At 59.9% G+C, this 17,649-nt stretch overlaps 1 protein-coding gene across 2 annotated transcripts; it reads left to right on the top strand.

Annotated features, from left to right (window-relative positions):
• The first annotated feature begins 4,221 nt into the window (after positions 1–4,221).
• Positions 4,222–16,159, top strand: TESK1 (testis associated actin remodelling kinase 1). 2 transcript variants are annotated; one of them, XM_050329594.1, is made up of 10 exons: positions 4,222–4,475; positions 11,350–11,471; positions 11,610–11,658; positions 11,884–12,030; positions 12,196–12,278; positions 12,643–12,733; positions 12,964–13,047; positions 13,520–13,609; positions 13,772–13,919; positions 14,159–16,159. In XM_050329594.1, the coding sequence occupies exons 1-10, from the start codon at positions 4,257–4,259 to the stop codon at positions 15,193–15,195; spliced, it is 2,070 nt and encodes a 689-aa protein (XP_050185551.1). In that variant the 5' UTR covers positions 4,222–4,256; the 3' UTR covers positions 15,196–16,159. The 2 variants fall into 2 exon arrangements, with proteins under 2 accessions (XP_050185551.1, XP_050185550.1); XM_050329593.1 differs by having other exon boundaries at positions 4,223–4,475; positions 14,156–16,159.
• The last annotated feature ends 1,490 nt before the right edge of the window (positions 16,160–17,649 follow it).

The following is a 17,649-nucleotide window of genomic DNA, read 5'->3' as shown; positions in this document are numbered from 1 at the left end:
CAGGTTGCCTGGAGAAGTTGCGTACACGCCAACCCTGGCAGTGTTCAAGGTCAGGTTGGATGGGGCTTAGAGCAACCTGTCTAGTGAGAGGTGTCCTGACCCATGGCAGAAGGGTTGGAACGAGATGATCTTTAAGGTCCCTTTCAACTCAAACTATTCTGTGTTTTTATGTAGTTGTGCTCACATGGCTTCATGTCATGTCATCGTGGGACACAGGTGGTGCAGGCACAGCCAGAGCTGCCTCCCCTCCTTTTCAGAGATGGTGGCTGGTTTTGTTTTAGCAGTGTTCTTTATGTTTTCAGTATCACTGTTCACGGGCCTCCCAGCAGGCACACACTCAGCTGCATTCAGGCACCGGTGTCCCCCTGGCATGGCTGCTAGGGCTTTTTTGAGGAAAAGCAGAGCTGGGAGCTGAAATCAAGGCCCACCATCAAGAGACAGGGATGGCACGTGGATACTGCTTCTATAGATGCCACGGCACTGGGACCCAGGCATGAGAAACATCCACAGGAGATAATAGGAGGCAGCAAACAAACGCTGCCAGGTGCTGTGCTGACTCTGCTCCAAGAATATTAATGACACGACAAATATTTGCAGCCCTCACACCGCAGGCAGCCCCGCATCAGCTTTGCAGCTGGAGTGACAGGGAGGGAATCGGGGCACAGCAATATGCCTGCACAGCAGGGACCTTACCAGACCCTGCTGGCAGCTGCAGCCTTCAGCCATGGTGCTGGGTGTGGAACATGCACGGCCCTGCCGGGCTCGGCAGCACACAGTGCTCTGGGAAATGTAGTCCTGCTGCATCACCTGTGCTGTGTGCTGTTGGGCACCACCAGGCTGGTGCTGGGACCTTATCCCATGTACACCAAGCTCCTCGAACTGGCCAGCCCTTCTAACAGGTTGTAACAGCCCCTGCTGTGCCCCTCCCTTTCCTGTTTCTTACAGGGAAGAAGTGGAGATGTTTGTCAGGGACCAGTCCTCTCATACAGGAGGGAGGGAACATGCAGGACATGGTGGGCAGATGCAGAGATCTGCTGGGTGATGTGGGAAAAGAGCAAAGGTTTTCTGGGAGAGGAGAGAGGACGCCTGGGACCCAGAGACTGCATCCACATTCTGGAGGCAAGCACCAAAGGGAGATATTTGAGCCAGTTGATGCTCTTTGTTCTGCCTGTCTCTGTGTTTGCACAGTCCCTCCGGGCTAGAAAATCCTCCTGCAATGAAGCCTGGTGCCTGTTCTGGCACAGTTTCACATACTCCTTGCAGCCACCCCTGAGCCCCACAGCAGCAGTCACTGATTTTCCAGAGTATTTGCAGAGAAGGAGCCTCAGGTATGGATGGGCTCTCACACATGGGTGCAGAGGAGGGAATGGCACCAGTTCTGGCTCCAGGGCTCTGAGCAGCATAAGCATTTGGTCAGGATGGGTTACTGTTGGCTGATCCCAACCTGCAAGGACAGTGGTGCCACAGGTGCTGGTGTGGAATAGAGGGGGGTGCAGTAAAGACTAGGTTTTCTGTGTGGGACCCCCCTGCATCCTTAACTGCCCTGCCCACAGCCTGGCCACACCACAGCTGTACTGTGCCCTGATCCTCACAGGACATCCCTGCATTTCTCCAGCTCCAGCCTCCCCAGGCTGTTTGAAGGCTCTCATCCCTGCTCTGCTTGGGTGATGGACCATTCCCCGAAGGCAGGGTGAAGATGTTTATTAATCTCTGAGCCTTCTTCCCATGAGAGAGGAGAGGTGCAGAGACCAGAAGGAGAAGGGCAAAGAGGACAAAGCCCCCCTCCCCTCCCCCCTGCAGATCCACGTGAGCAGAGCACAGCCAGGGAGACCTCCTTTCTGCTCTTCCTCACCAGGGATTGAGGAGCTTAATTCAGGGTTTGCTGCAGGCTCAGCCCAGCCTGACTTTGCATCCAGCTGCCCAGAGTGTACTTGTCTGCACCATGGGAGGGATTTGGGGCACTGGAGACTTTTAGCCATGTCTCAGTTCAGCCCTGCTGTGTCAGGCAGGAGCAGAGCGTCGTGGAAATAGCACAGTAGAGTTAACAAAGCTGATGAGAGAAGGGACTGCAAATCCTGCAGCAGTAATTTCCACAGTCAGAGCTATCTCCAGGGCTTTAATTTATCCATTACAACTTAATTGGATGTAAACCCAGTCACTTGTGAGCAGCAGGAGCTCTGAACAGGCAGTGGTCCTGAGTTTCTCTCTGCAAGATGCCTTACCAGGACTCCCCATCTCTGCTGCGGTGCCTTGACCCTCAGGGAGCTGCTGCACTCAACTGACAGGGAGAGGCTCTCCTCGTTGCCTCAGCCTGCTGGCTTTGCTCCTCTGAGTGGCTTCCCACACCATTAAGGAGCTGGTCACTGGTGTGTGGGTGCAGCAGCTTTCAGGTACCAGGGCTGAGCCCAGGCAGGCAGGAAAGGCAGCCAGCTGGCTACCAGGCTGGGAGGGCACAGGCTGCAGCCTCCCATCTCCACAGGGAGATGCTTGACTCTTCTTTCACCCATGAAGCTGCTCCTGTCATTGTGTCAGGCTGCAGAGGCCTGGGAAACCCTAAAATGTGGCCTGTTTCACAGCACGGTAACCCCATGGCTGCAATGCCTCCCTGGCACATGCCATCCATCACCCTGGCAGGCTGAAGCAGTACTGGTGAGGCAAGGGACGGCTGTGAGATTGGGACTGGCAGAGACCTGTCGCCAGGCTCTGCCTTCCTAATGTGGAACACTTGCTCTCCACAATCCCACTCCCTTCTGCAGAACAGGAAGAGTAGAAATACCATGAATGTCTAGTGGGGCGGGGCAGGGTGCTGTTCCCACTATAAGTAAGTCAGAGGCTCAGTTTCCCTGCTCTAGCCCACAGGGTTATTCTCCCTCCTGGGACAAGGAGGAAAACCCAGGGCTCATGGTCCATGGTGTTTTTGCTGTGCGTGGTGGCACCTGGAATTGAGTACTGGCCAAAAAACGGAGATACTGTATGTGGCTGCTTTTGCCAGCAGGGAAAACAGCTAGAGCGGTGCAGGGCATGTGGAACCAGTCCTACCACACAAGGAAACAGCTGTGGAGCAGAGCAGTTTGGGGGGAGCTGAGGAGTCAGGATTGTGTCAGCAGCCAGGGAGGTGGCTGGGGCAGGGCTGGACCAGCACAGTCAGGTGGATGCCAAGGAGAGCATCAGCAAAATGTGTGAGACAGAGCAAGGGCAGATCCAGCTGCAGAGAGTCCCTGGGCAGGAAGGATGGGACAGATGAGCCTCAGAGCACGCAAAAGGCTTGGGTTGGGGGGTGAGTAGGAAGCAGGAGGAAACAGGAGAAGTGGAAGATGTCAGGAACAGGAGAAATGCAAAGGGCTGCAACTGGCACCGGGCATACTTTCACTGAAAGCACTGAGCACTTCCCTGCTCCGGAGGACAGATCCAGCACCAGGACATCATCCAGTTTGGGGTGGGTGCAGAGGGAGAATCAGAGCCCCACACCCACAGCATTCATCCAGCACACTGATGGCTGTGTGGAGAGATACGAGCCTCTATGAGCCTGTATGAGCCGGTTCGAGACCCTGATGACTGGGGTTCATCCTGGCACAGGCTGCTTGTATGGGGGAGCTGTATGGGGTGGGGCTGAATATACGGGGAGATGGAATCAGATCCCCACGGCTTTTATCCGTACATCAGGGACTGGGTGTTATAAGGACAAAGAGAGCCCCGCAGCTACAAGGGGCATCCGGGCAGGGCCATGGGGAGAAAGTAAGCCCCGCATTTACACTGTGCGTCCTGGTGGGACCCAGGGCAGGAAGACTCCCACGCCTGCAGGGCGCACCCAAAGACAGGGGACTGTCAGACCCCTCTGTCCATGGGGTCTGCCCAAGCCGTGCTCCGGGACCTCACAACTCACCCTGGCGCCAGGAAGATGCCCGCTCGGCACCGACCGGGAGCTTCTGCTGGCGGACGCCGACACCGGAGCGGGCGGGACCCGCCTCTGCCCGGCGGGGCGGGGCGGACAGGGAGGTGTCTCCGGCAGGGCGGTGGGTCCCAAGGAGTTAAGAGCTGTCCCCGCCCCGGCCCCGCCCCGCCGGTGCCAGCGCTCGGGGCGGTGTAGGCGCAGCGCCGGGCCGCGCCGGGGTCGTGGGGCGCCGCCGCCGCCGGGCCATGAGCGCGGAGCGCCCCGGCGCGCCGCCCGCCCCGCTCCGCCGCCGCCTGTAGCATCGCCGCGGGCGCCGGGAGGGCGGCGGCGCCCCGGCCGCGAGGCCGCCCGGGCGGGGATGTGAATGGCGCTGGGGGTGCTCGGCGGGATCGACATGGAGTGGGACAAGCTGCCGCGGCGGCCCAGCGAGGGCGAAGGGGAGGCGGCGGGGCCGTGGCCGGGCTGCGGGCGGCTGCGGCCCTCCTCGTACCGGGCGCTGCGCAGCGCCGTCTCCACCCTGGCGCGCATCGACGACTTCTACTGTGAGAAGATCGGGGCCGGCTTCTTCTCCGAGGTCTTCAAGGTGTGCGGGGCGGGAGCGGCGGTGGCGGTCCGCGGGGGCATCCCGCCGGCATCGGGCATCCCCCGGGAGCGCGGCGCCCGGCCGCGCCCTCGGCGGGGCTCTGTGTGCCCCCCCTGCAGCCCCGGCGGCCGGGCGAGGCCGGGGGGTGTGCGAGGCGGTGCCGTGCGGCGGGGACTCGGGGAGGGAGTCCCCCGGGAGCGCCGTCCCGGCCGGGGCGTTGTGGCTCCATCCCTCCGGGCAGGGGGAGGGGAGCGCCGGCTCTGTTTACAGCCGGGGAGGCTGAGCGCTCCCGGGCGCTGCGCCGTGGGTTGCGGGCGGGGAGGCAAGGGGGGTCGGGGCACGGGTGGATGTCGGGCATTCACAGCCCCAGGGACCGCTGTCAAAAACATGGAGACCCGAACCCGCCGGGCCCTGGGTGTGCTTGTGGCAGGGCATCCAGGCAGCATTCTCAGCCACTCCAAGGTGATGTCCGGCATTGCCAGGCCTGCTCCAGCCAGCGCTGGGCAGGTGGATGTGCGGAGTGCCCCACCAGAGCCTCATGAAGGTGTCCTGCTGTGGGAGTGGGCTGTGATGCTGTAGAGCAGCACAGGGTCGGCCCCCGGCTGGGACCCCAGGGCTGCCTTTGTCCTCCAGCCTCTCTGGGACTGTCAGGGTGGGGACGCCTGTGTGTGGCCAATGTTCTGGTTGGGAATGTACGAGTTCTGATGGGGAGCTCGGGGTCCCAACAGTGGCAGAGTTGTGTGGTGGTACTAGCCTGCCAGCCCACATGCACGGCTGCCAGGGCCGAGGGGCTGTGCCTTGCCTGGATGCCACTGACACCTCTCAGTCAGAGGGGAGGTGTGTGCATGTGTTATTTTCAGCCTCGGCATCACTTGTGGTGCCCTAAGCCATTGAGCAAGGATCACCTTTAAGCAGGGCTTCCAGTGGCTTCATGCCCCTCAGAGAGCAGCTTCAGGCTGGGCACAACCTCCAGCACCCCCCTCCACAGTCACTGGGATCACAAACAGCAGTGCATTAGTCCCTTGCAAGGGACCACGCTCACACATGCACCACAGCTGGGCATCCACATCCCAGCAGGACCCTGAGGACCCTCTCCAGCTCTGCCATCATCAGGGAGACCTGAAACCCGGCTCTTCTGCAGCTGCTGGAGAGGCATCCTGCAAGGGACTATGGAAGGTGTGCAGAGGGGTCCCTCTCCTCCCTGCTCCCTCCTGGAGCTCCCCACTGAGCCATGACCTCTCTGCTGGCTGTGTTCCTGCTATTGATCTCTGGCTTGGAGCACACAGCAGCACTTCGAAGCGGAGGGAGGCATTTAATAATGTCAGGCATGGATACGGCTCTTTAATAATGGATGCTCCCGTGTCTCAGCCAGGCCATGGTCTTTTCCTGCCTTGCTGTTTTTTTCCCAGGCTCTGCGGGAGCCACAGAATGCTCCTTCTCCCACATGTTGTTCATGCTCTTGTGTGGCTGCTTGCATGTAGGATTTGCGGGACTGGCAGAGGTTGAGGGATGGGAGCAGTATCAGGAGCAGGAGTCGATGTGTGTGCATGGTGGCGAGGAAGCAGGGGCAGGAGGGGGCCAGATGGGTCTTTGTGCTCATGCAGTGTGTTGAGTCCAAGAGCTCAGCAGGATGGTGGGGCAGGCCTGGGATCTGAGCTGGGGTTTGGCCACCTGAGCTTGTGAGGAGGATGGAGCTTGGCAGGGCACCCCAGTACCTATTTTCCTTCCACCTCCCTTGTTCCTACTGTAGCTTTCTAAGGCTGTGGGCATTTGAATCTCCCTCATCTGTATGGCTGCTGGGTCCTGCCTCATTCCAGCCTTGGTGGGCGTCAGGGACAGGGAGGGAACCTGGACATCTCTGCCCCTGCGCAGGTAGCTGGGCCATGGTGTGCAGATGAGCCAAGGCCAGACAGGGTGCTGGGGTACCAGCAGAAGTATCTGACTGTCTTCTCAGCATTAAAACCAAGGGGTTCAGTGTGTCCATGTCCTTGTATCCCAAGTTAGCCCCTCTGCTGAGCCTTATCCTGCTCCAGCCAAGCACTTTTTTCAGAAAGGCTATCCAGAGCAAACAGAAGACACCAGTGATGAGAAGCTGCCCTTTTTCATGGCGCTTGTTCGTGGTCCCCCACTGTGCTGCAGAGCAAGACTGTTTTCCTCTGGAGCAGCTGGTTCTCATTGCCTTTCCCTGTGTGACTTCAGAGGCACCAGCCCCCCCATTTTCCTCAGATACACAGACATTGCAGGAAACCACCTCTCCACTTCCAATAGACTGAGCAGACTGAGCCAGGTGTGTTTGTGCCAGGCATTTTCTTCAGGCCTTAAACCACTGTTGCATCTCTTCCCCACATCCCTCTCTTATTTTTCTATGTGCTGTCTGCAGCAGACACAGGGCTATGGGCAGCATCCTAGGGGCTGTATCCAGAGGTCTTCACCCATCCAAATCTGCACCTTATGGCCTGATGTTGCATATCCTCTTGGAGATGCTGCTTCCCAAGGTGCAGCCCTGTGGTGATGTTCTGCCCAGCACCCCATTTCCATGGTACCCTGTGTGTGTGTGTGTGTGTGTGTGTGTCTGTGGATTAGCAACTCTCAGCGTCAACAGAACTCAGGAGTGGATTTTGGCATCACTGTCACCCAGCCCTCTCTGCTCACTTCTTCTCCAACCTTTGGGATTTTCTATTTAGTCCCAATTTTCCAGTGCAACTAACAGCACAACTCCCTCCCTCTTATCAGATGCCCTTCATCTGCCTTGTTTTAGGGAGTAGAGTGAAGCAGCGCAAAACAGATGGATAAACTAAGGCAGGCAGGAAGGAGGTGAATTTGCCAAGGTCAGCCAGCTGTGGCCAGGCCAGGAGCAGCCCTGGCCCCGTTACCGCTGCTCAGAAGTCCCGGGCACTGGAAATGTGTTGTGCTGACTGGCTGGAGACCTGCTGGCACCTCTCCTGCTCTGTCATGGGGTGTGCTCTGGCAATAATTTGCCACCACGATGCGACACCAGCACTGCCCTGACTCCTGGTGTGCCCATGGTGCTGCTCCTGGGAGCACAGGAGGTGGGGGCTGCTGATGCTCAAACTTTCTCCAGGAGCAGGTGCTGTGTGCACTGACTCTCACTTCCTCGGAGGAAGTCTGTCCTGACCGATTCTGCCTTTTTCTTACAATGAGCAGGTTTTCTGATCTGACCCAGTTGTGTTATTGGGATTCCCAGGAGCTCCTGCAGCTGTTCCAGGTAGCTGTGGGATTACCAGTGGCAGCTCCCTTACCTGCCCTGTTGTCTTTCTCTACAGGACTCTCATGTGTGAGGGGTACGGGATGGTGTCCCTATGTGACTGTGCCTTGCCTGTGTGGGGCAGGGAGCAAGGGAACATGCAAAGAGTGGGGCTGTGTGCTAGCCTGTCCCTAGCATAGGGTGCAGGGGGCTCTGGATACTGAGACCTCCAGGTGGGGAGGTGCCAGGGGAGCTTTTCCCCATGTCTAGACGGGAGTGCCGGCTGTGGGGAGGGAGCAGGCCGTCTGCTCGCTCTGATTAGCATGCTCTTTAAATAAGACTCTAATTTCCGTTGTTAAAAGAGCTCAGATCCCTTGTGCCCAGGCTGGGGCCGCAGCCAGCCCATCCCATCCCCCAGCCCTGCATGCTGGCGACAGATGGGATGGGGACCCAACATGCCACGGCACCCTGGCTCGGTGGTACCCAATGAATTGCCCAATGGATGGGCCGTGTGGGACGCCAGGGAGTGTCGGTGAGAGGCAAGGTCTTGCCTTTTTCCTGGGTGGGGGACAAAGTGGCTTGTCCTCCCCCTGCAGCCCAGCACGGCTGCCCAGCTGAGCTCAGCTCTGGGGAATGTGCTGGGATTCCTGGGCACCATGCCAGAGTGCATGAGAGAGGCAAGAGGGGACGCCTCCCTCGTCCTGCGCAGGGAGGCTCTGCTGCCCACTGCCTTCCCTGGATGTCAGAGAGGGAGGAAACCCCCTTCATGAGGCACTTAGTCCTCACTGGGGTTGCGGCTTGTGCACTTCTCTGCTACTCTTGCTTCCAGAGGGCAGCCAGGGCACTGGGCTGGTACTAGCACCTGGGCAGACTGGGTAAACTGGCCAGTGCATGTGGCATGCCGTGGGAAGGCCAAGGGAGCATAACTTCTTCCCTGCTGTCCCGGGTATGGGCTGGACTTGAACCATGAAGCGTGCAGGGAAGATGGCGTCACAAATGAGCTCAGGGCACTGGACACCCTCAAAGATGTTGTGCCCCATGGGTGTGTGGCCCCTGGAGTGGAACAAATGACCCTTGGAATGGAGTCACAGAAAAGGACATCAAGGCAGGGCTGTGCTGACCAGGGGCTCCTGGGATGTCTGGGATAATTCCTGAGGAAGGGGCTTTCACCAGACCTTTCCTTCCCCCTTCCTCCAGTCTTAAGGTGTCCGACACCACGTGGCTGCACTCAGACCTCACCCAGCCTATTCCAATGGCAGCTGGCTTTTTAATGCGGAATTAAGCCACGGGTGCATCCTCACTTTGCAGGGCTGAGCTGATGTCCACTCAGACGCTGCTCCCTGATGCAGGGACGCTGCTGCTGTGGGGGAACCGGCCAGGCCCAGGGCACATGGCCACCAAGTGCTAGCGCTGTGCGTGCCACACGGCATTCCCAGCGTGGGCGCGTGGCGCCGGGAGCCTTGCCGCCCACAGCCGTCCCGGCGGGCATGAGCCTGCCCGCGCCACTGAGCTGGGTCCTGCCGTCTGCCAGCTGCCAAACTGACCGAGCCAGTCCTGCCAGCCCCACGTGGCGTGGGAAGGGAAGGAAGCACTGCCGCCAGGAGAGCTGGGTCAGGAGTGATGTGTTTTGCTGGGCACCAAGCGCCAGAGACTTGGCAAGGTTGGGGGTCCCGCTGGCCTTGTCCAGGCTCTGGCTTCCTTGGTTCCCATGGGGAGCTGGAGGAACTGAGGGAGACTCTGCCCACCCCACTGTGGTCAGGCAGGCCCCCTCCTTAAAGCCTGCACCAAAGCCTGTCTGGGAGCCTGGTTTCCGTGTCTGGTGCTGCCCCCAGCTGCTCCACAGTCAGGGATGGGGTGGTGGTAACACAGCAGTGGTGGGGTAGGGTGGGGGTACCCCTTGCCCTGGATCCAGGTGTGGCCAAGGAGCCCTGAGGCACCAGAATGGGGCTGGCAGCAGTGCCAGGTGCTGCAGGGCATTGGTGGGGTGGGCGGAGCAGTGGGCACAGGGAGGACCTGGAGTGCCATTTTATGGGGCACTCTGGGTGTTCTGCACAGCAGACACTGTACCATCATCCTGTGACACGCTCTCCCTGAGCCCAAGAGCTCAGCATGCCCAGTGCTCAGCAAGGAAAAGCCATGGAGAAATGCACCCTTCCTTCTCCCTGCAGCATGTGGGGTGCCAGGATGGGAACCCACAGTGGCAAGTGTCTGGAATGTCCCCTTCTCACTCTTCCGGGGTCCATCCTGATCTCTGCTGCCAGGTGGCCCCTGTCTCCATGGGTCAAGGGTGCCGGCTGGCGGGCCAGGGCTGGCTGGAGGAGAGCAGGTGTAACTGGAGCACGATGCCCTCAGGCAGGTGCCTGCTGAATTATTCAGAGCCTCTCCATGCACTCAATGAGCTGATGGTGGCAGGGCACTGGCGTGGCTACTGCCTCACTTCCGCCCTTCCTGGGGCTGGTTTGGACCTGGTGCACACAGAAGTGTAGAGGGATCTTCATAAAGCACTCATTTTCCCCAGGCCCTTTGATAGTGGGGAGCTGCTGCCCATCCCCTGGGTATTTGGTGCTGGATAGATCCCCATCATGGTGTGCACCCTGGACAACTGCTCCCTGAAGCAATGCCAGGTGTGTAGGAAGAGAGCCCTGGCAGGCCCAGCATGCCAGCCTCCCCCTTCTGGGATGGGCCCGAGCTGTGAGCAGGATGCGGGGTGCTGGGGATCCTGCCTCCAGGCAGTCCCCAGTATTTTGCCTGTGGAGGCAATCCCTGAGGTGAGGGGTGTTGTGAGGCAGGCCAGGGGCTGGCACCAGCACAGCAGCCTCAACCAGCATTGACTAAAAAGGAGAAGAGCGGGGAGCTGACGGCAGCGCCAAGGAATGCTTGCGCCTCCGTGCACAGCTCCATGTGTGCTGGGGGGCAGCTGGGATACACTGGGATGTCCCCCTTATCAGCTGCTGCTCCAGGGTGGGGGCACATCCCACCCCCAGCAGCTGCTTAGGAGGGGACCCTCAGCACTGGTTTGGCCCCCCCAGCGCAGTGCTGGGTCAGGGTATTTCATGCTCTTCCCTTGCCCTGCACATGCCAGGGAGCTGCAGATGCACGGGGTGTCCGTGCTTGGCCACGCTCCATCTGCTGTTCTTGGCGGGGGACCAGGCCCCCAGCTCGCATGACAGCATCGGGCTGGGGCCAGCTAAATATACAGCTCCTCCGAGAGCTGTGCCCTGCCAGCCTGGGGTCAAGCACTAGGGCAGTGTCAACCACCCCTGGGGCTGGTGTGGAGGGGCAATGTGTCCCCTCTGTTCTTCAGCCCATGCTGGTAGGGCCTGGCTGTGTGGTGCTGACCCGTAAAAGCCCTCCTTGGCAAGCCCCAATCCTGCACGTGCCTGGGGTCACAGCTTATGGAGGCTGTTGTTGCCCCTCTGGGAGGTCAGGGCAGTGTCACAGGCAGGGTGCCCTGGGAAGGATGTGGATGTGTCATCGGTACTGGGAGTCCTCAGGGTGCTGCTGTGCTGAGAGAGCCCTCCCTAGCCTTGGTCCCTGAGTTGCTCTGTGCCTTGGCTGTGTGGGGTGCTTAGCTCCTACCTCTAGGACTGGGGTGGAAGCTGGGTGCAGTCTGGTGCAGAGGGGCTGTGGAGGCACATGGGGCTCAACCTCCTCTGCACCCCTCTCCAGGTACGGCACCGCCAGTCGGGGCAGATCATGGTGCTGAAGATGAACAAGCTGACCAGCAACCGGGGCAACATGCTGAGGGAGGTGCAGCTGATGAACCGCCTCTCGCACCCCAACATCCTCAGGTAGGACCTGCTCCCCTGCTGCTGGCACCATTGCCCCCTTTTTCCCTAACCTGGGGGTTTGGAGCTACTGCTGACACTGGATTAGCTCCTGGGGCTGGTGCCTGCTGCGGCCACCCTCAGGTCCCCTCTGTCTCACAGGTTCATGGGGGTGTGTGTACACCAGGGACAGCTGCACGCACTGACAGAGGTAAGAGTGTGGCAACAGCCATGAATCTTGGGGTTCCTGCAAGCGTGGGGATGGGACAGTGATGGCTCTGGGAACACACTCTTGGCCTGTGGCACATATACAGGGCAAGGTCTACCGGGAGGCTGTGCTGTGGGGTGGTTGGAAGATGCATTAGGATGAGAGATGGGCACCCAGCATTACGGGAGGGGGGATGCAGTGATGCAATGGACCGGCTCTTCCCGTCAGTACATCAATGGTGGGAACCTGGAGCAGCTGCTGGACAGCCCTGTGCCCCTCTCCTGGTCCACGCGTGTCAAGCTGGCCCTCGACATTGCCTGTGGCCTACGCTACCTGCACTCCAAGGGCATCTTCCACCGAGACCTCACCTCCAAGGTACAGGATGCTCCAATTGCCCTTCTTGTCCCACACCCACGTGGCTGCCCCACCCATGGCTGGCTGGGGAGCAGGAGGCTCTGCTGTGCCCGGGCATCCTGGGAGCAGTGGCTGGTGAGGCAGGGCGGGTGCAGTTGTGTGACAGGAGTCCTCCTGTGCCCCTAGAACTGCCTGGTGCGCTGCGAGGCCAACGGCTACACAGCTGTAGTGGGTGACTTTGGCTTGGCGGAGAAGATCCCCACCTACAGGTGCGTGGGGAGCATCCACCTGTCTGGCCCACCGCTGGAGTGAGGGGTTTCCAGCCCACTTGCAGCAGGAGCTGGGGAAGGGATGGATATTTGTGATGCAGCTAAAAGGATAGGGATAAGGGGTGGTGGGGTAGTCCTCAGCAGTGGGGATTTGTGGGGCAGAGGGACACATTTGGGGCTGGCTAGGAGGGGATGAAGAAGGGGATGGTGTGGCTGAGGAGAGATGAGTTTGTGGGGCTCATGGTGGAGGGTTAGCCCAGGAAGGGAGATGGAGATGGTGATTTGGGCTGTGCCAGTGGGAGAGTGAGGAGGTTGGACAGACAGGAAACTGATGCAGCCCCTAATACTCCACCATGTCCCCCAGTGAGGGCAGCGAGAAGGAGCCGCTGGCCGTGGTGGGCTCCCCGTACTGGATGGCACCCGAGGTGCTGCGTGGGGAGATCTACAATGAGAAGGTGAGGCTCTGTGGCTGCCCTGCATGGGGCTTTACCCAGGCTTGTGCTGCCAGTGGTTTGCAGCCCTGGGGACATTTGCACACCTAGAGGGAAGGAACTGGGTGTCCCTCTGGTGGTGAGGTGGCAGAGCCCCTGGTGTGGCTCTGCAGGGAAGAGGAGGGCTGTGGCTTTGCAGAATGGTGGGCACATCGGGGCTGTGGGGCACTCCCGTGACTCCCAACTCTCTGCAGGCTGATGTGTTTGCGTACGGCATCATCCTGTGTGAGACCATCGCTCGTGTACCAGCTGACCCTGACTACCTGCCCCGCACTGAGGTGACTCTCTGGGATGGGAACAGGTAGAGGGAGTGGTGGGCAGCAGCACTGGGGCTGGGATCACTTCACCAAACAAGAGGGGCCATTCTCCTATGTTTGGCGGAGCCCTATATGCAGGAGCTGCCCCAACATATGAGGGCAGGGCTGCTCTGTCCCAATTGCTGCCTGTGGAGGGATAGTCTCTGCTGGTAACCTGTCCTGGAGCCCATAGTCAGCCTGGGTGGGAGAAGGGGACAGTTGGATTCAGGCAGAGAGCAGGAGGCATCTGTGTCCCAGCATCCCCCAGCCTTACCCCAGTGTGGGGTGGCACCAGAGTGTTCCCTTGCTGTGCCCCGCCTGGGGTGCTTCCAGGTCCACAGCCCTGGGTGGCACACAGTCAACACAGGGAGGGGAGCCAGGCTGTTCCAGGTCCCCTGGGCTATGGGGTGCCCCAGGGGACCAAACTTCACTCTTCCTCCTTTCCCTGGTGCAGGATTTTGGTCTGGACGTCACCACTTTCCGCACTATGGTGGAAATCGACTGCCCGGCGGCCTTCCTCCAGCTGGCTTTTCACTGCTGCAGTGTGAGATTCCCACCTCCATGGCCCTTCCCCACCAGGGCAGCTGGGCAGGACAGGCTGCCTTGCCTGCTCATGGGGAGAGCAGGGAGCTGCCTTTGCTGTGCAGGACTCCCTGCAGTGGTTGGACAGGGCATAAACCTGATGGGGAACCTCTCCTGTTCACAGATGGAGCCCACCTCCCGCCCCTCATTCCTGGAAATCACACAGTGCCTGGAGAGCATCCTGAAGCACCAGCTTGGCACTGAGGGTGCCGGGGCCACCTTCTTCGGCATCGGGGAGAGCCTGCCTACACCTGAGACCTCAGCCACACTCGGTACGTGGGCGCCCCGGGGACAGGCCATGGCTGGGTGCAAAAATGGGGGCGTGTGAGGTGTCCCCATCACCTGTAGGGGAAGGAGACAGGGGTGCGTGAGGTCTGCAGGATGGAACTGATCCTTGTTCCTTCCTCAGGGTGCACCCACCCCTGGGTGGTTGTGTGCCCAGCACCTGGTAGTGCCCTACATGGGCAGCTGCTGGCAGCTAATGACACATTCCTGTGCCCATGCCCAGCAGTGGCCAGGACGTCAGCCAGCCATGCCAAGCAGTCGCCCCTGCGTGAGCTGGGGACACAGCACCTGCAGCCGGACCAGCGCCTGTCCCGCAGCCAGTCCGACGTGTTCTCCCCCAAATCACCTGCCCAGCCGCAGCCACTGGAGCCTAATAGTGGGGCCAGGTCCAAGGAGATGTCCCCCCGTGTCAACCCCTTCTCCCAGCGAGAGGACCTGAAGGGGGGGAAGATCAAGCTCTTCGATACGCCGAGCAAGTCGGTCATCTCGCTCACCTTTGACCTGCCGCCCCCCGCCCCACTCGAGCTCAGCACGCCCGTGACACCTGAGCCCGCCGTGGAGGTGCAGTGTGACTTCTCAGCCCCCACCACCAGCCCCCGCAAGTGCCAGTCTCTGCCTGCCTCTCCTGAGCTGCCCCACCATGGGGGCCTGGCGCTGGATGTGGTGTCCCCCCTTCCCACTGACAACCCCCAGCCCTCTGCCCTCCTTCCTCCCCCAGTTTGGGGACGAGCCTCCAGCCCCAGCTCCAGGGCGAATGAGCAGATGGACTGTGGCCTCGACAACCCTGAGCTGCCGCAGCCCACCCTGCTGCCTCCCAACAGCAACTTCATCCACACGGCGTCCTTGGGCACCCAGTCCTGGCAACCGGAGACGCAATCCCCCAGCGGGCTCCTCATCAACAACAACCACATGATGGTCAGCAAACCTCTGGCTTGGGGGAGCGGGCTGGAGCACAGCTTCTCTAAGCTGAGCACCTATGGGGTGGCGCTGGAGCGAACGGAGCGCTCGGCCATGCTGCCTGGGCACAGCTCTGGTGCTGTGGCAGAGCAGGATGAGGTGCTGCCCTGCCCTGGCTGCTGCGTGAGTCCCTTCAGCTTTAACTTTGCCTCCATCTGCCACCAGCCAGCTCCTAGCCCGCCCTGCTACCAGAACCTCAACTGTGAGGCCAAGAGCCTCCTCTGCCACGACAGGGGCCAACACCAGAAAGCCCCGGGGCCAGTGCTAGCTGAGCCCAGGCTGAAGCTGCCAGAGGCACAGTCATAGTGATGGGGATCCTGAGGAGTGGGGCTGCATCCAGCTGCCCTTAACACCCCTCTGCAGCCACAGCACTGGGCAGTGCAGAAGCCTGGCACGTCCCCACTGTCTGTCCTTGCCCAATGCTTGGTGGCCAGCAGTGGCCACTGTGCCATGTGCTGTGGCTGCCACAGAGCTGCCCAGGTGCTTGGGCACCCATCACACCAGGATCAGCCTTGGGGCTCTGCAGGAAGCCCTAGGGGTGGGCTGGGTCTCTTCTGGGGACTGAAGTGCAATAACACCCCTGACCCAAGCACTGTCCCAAGCGGCAGGGCTGGTCCCCCGCGGGGCCCCAGGGCTCAAGCCCTGGATCCAGGACCCCCTTTCCCCAGGGGCTCACTCCTCCGCCTGCTCTTGCAGAGGGATGTACAATGAGCCTGCTCTTCCAGGAGAACTGGGAGTCCCCTGCACCCCAGCGGGTGAGCAGGACTGGGTTGGGGTAGAGAGGTCAGCGTGTGTTATGTGTGTATTTGGGGATTCTGTGGGGCTGGTGGGTGTACCCATGTGTGTCCACAAGCATGGGGAGCACAGCCAGTCCCTGACATGGGGAGAGGTGGGCAGGGGGCCGGGAGAGGGGCAATGCCCATGGGCAGTGCATGGGGAGGATTGCCAACACTGGGGTTGTCCCTGCCGGCCCAATGCTGAGGGCTGGGTGCTGAGCCAGCACAATGCCTCGCAACCCCCTGCCACACAGGTTTGGGGGCAGGGTGCTGGCAGAGGGGCCAGGTGCCATCCTGGCATCATGGGGATGGGGCCAGTGGGCAGCACGGCCAGGCTGCCAGGCCCCCGGCAAGGGTGGGAGCCGGCTTTCCTCCCTCCTGCATAATGCACTGGTGAATGCAGAACTCTTGTGTTTTTTATTATTATTAATAATTGCTAGTAATATATACCCCGCTTATTTAAAGTGTTCAATAAAGGTTGATTGTCCCAACAACTCAGGCTGCTGCTTGTGTCACTTGGATGCACATCAGATGTGGAAGAGATCCCAGTCCTAAATGGTTGCTCTAGGGAGCTTCTTGGAAACTCTTCAGGGACTGCAAGCCAGCCTGGCTTAGCCCAAGATCTCAGCGCGCCTTAGGTGCCTGTCGCGGTTGAAATGGCTTTGGTCAAATTCCCATTTATTATTTAGGTTCTTTGAGTTCATTCCCTTGAGTCCATGTTTTCAGTGGTAGACAAGGAAGCAAAGACCAGACGAACTGTGTTTCTTTATTGCTACAAAATGGGTTCAGCCAGCGGACAAGACTAAGGAGTGACAAGTGCCACTACCAGAAAGCCTGTCTTTGACACCCTTTTGCTCTTCAAGCCAGCTAATTAACATAGCAATTAATCAACTATATATGGCCCCATTGTAAAGAGCATTTTCGCCTGATTGAACAGGACTTCCTCTGCTCTCACCTGGCTGCAGCATTACATCAGGGCTGCTTTGCTTAATCTTCACATGTGCACGTGCGTAGTAACTATTTAAAGTCCTGATGAGTTGTCTCGCAAAGCATCAGCAAGTGCCTGAGTTGCTTTTGAAACACACAATCACACCGTGCAACCCTAAAGGTCACTGCTCTACTTTCTAAATAGCGCTAAAAAAATCCCCAACCGCCGGCGCAGACGCCGGACCAGTGCATGCTCAGCTTCGCTCCTTGGGCGCCGAGGCTTTGCCGAGCCTTTTGAGTGCGGGGTTGCCTGAAAGCTGTAGCCAAGCTGCCCCTCCGACGGGGTCGGGTAGCAAATGCGTGTCGCGGGGAGGGGACTCGCTGGGGTTGGGGCTGTGGCGCCCCTGGCTCCCGCTCCTTGCATGCCAGCAGCGCACCTCGCTCCGCCCTGGGGATGCGGCGTGGCTGCAGCGTTGAGTATCAGGGCTTGCTCCACTTGTGTTCCGGTCCAGGCTCCCCATCGCCCACCAGACCCCGTTGCCAGGAAGACCCAGCGTGTCCCGTGCGGGCTGTGGGGCCCACGCTACTCTGCCGAAGCACAAACAGCCACTGCTGCCTGTATGGTGCCCAAGCATCACTGGGCATCCCTGAGAAGGACCTGTGCAGCTGGGGGGTCAGCGGTCTGTGAGGGGGAAGTAGTTTGCTTGAATGGATGGGATATCCCGGGCAGGAATGTAGCAAGGCTGGAGCAGAGGCAGTGCAGGGTGCAGGTGCTGCAAGTGAAGGCAGAGGAGGGTGAGGGTGAGAGTGAAGGTGAGAGTGAGATACCACCCAGCCTTCAAGATGTGCAACTGGGCGGGAAAGGCATCTTGCAAAGGGTTTTCTCTCATCTTGCCCCTTTGCTGAGTCACAGCTTCAGGGAGTCCTCTTGAACTACCACAGACCAGGGGCTCCCATGGCAGCAAGGGGATGGAGGCAGGCTCCAAGGGAGGGAGCCAGCGTGCCCCAGGCAGTGAACACAGGGTCCCTGCTTTCCTCCATACATACCCCACGGGCC

This window comes from Myiozetetes cayanensis, unplaced genomic scaffold (assembly GCF_022539395.1).
Source record: "Myiozetetes cayanensis isolate MyiCay16 unplaced genomic scaffold, myiCay2020 scf4, whole genome shotgun sequence".
NCBI classification, from domain to species: Eukaryota; Metazoa; Chordata; class Aves; order Passeriformes; family Tyrannidae; genus Myiozetetes; species Myiozetetes cayanensis.
Note: the sequence above shows the minus strand (reverse complement) of the source record. Positions and strands in the feature narration are given on the sequence as shown.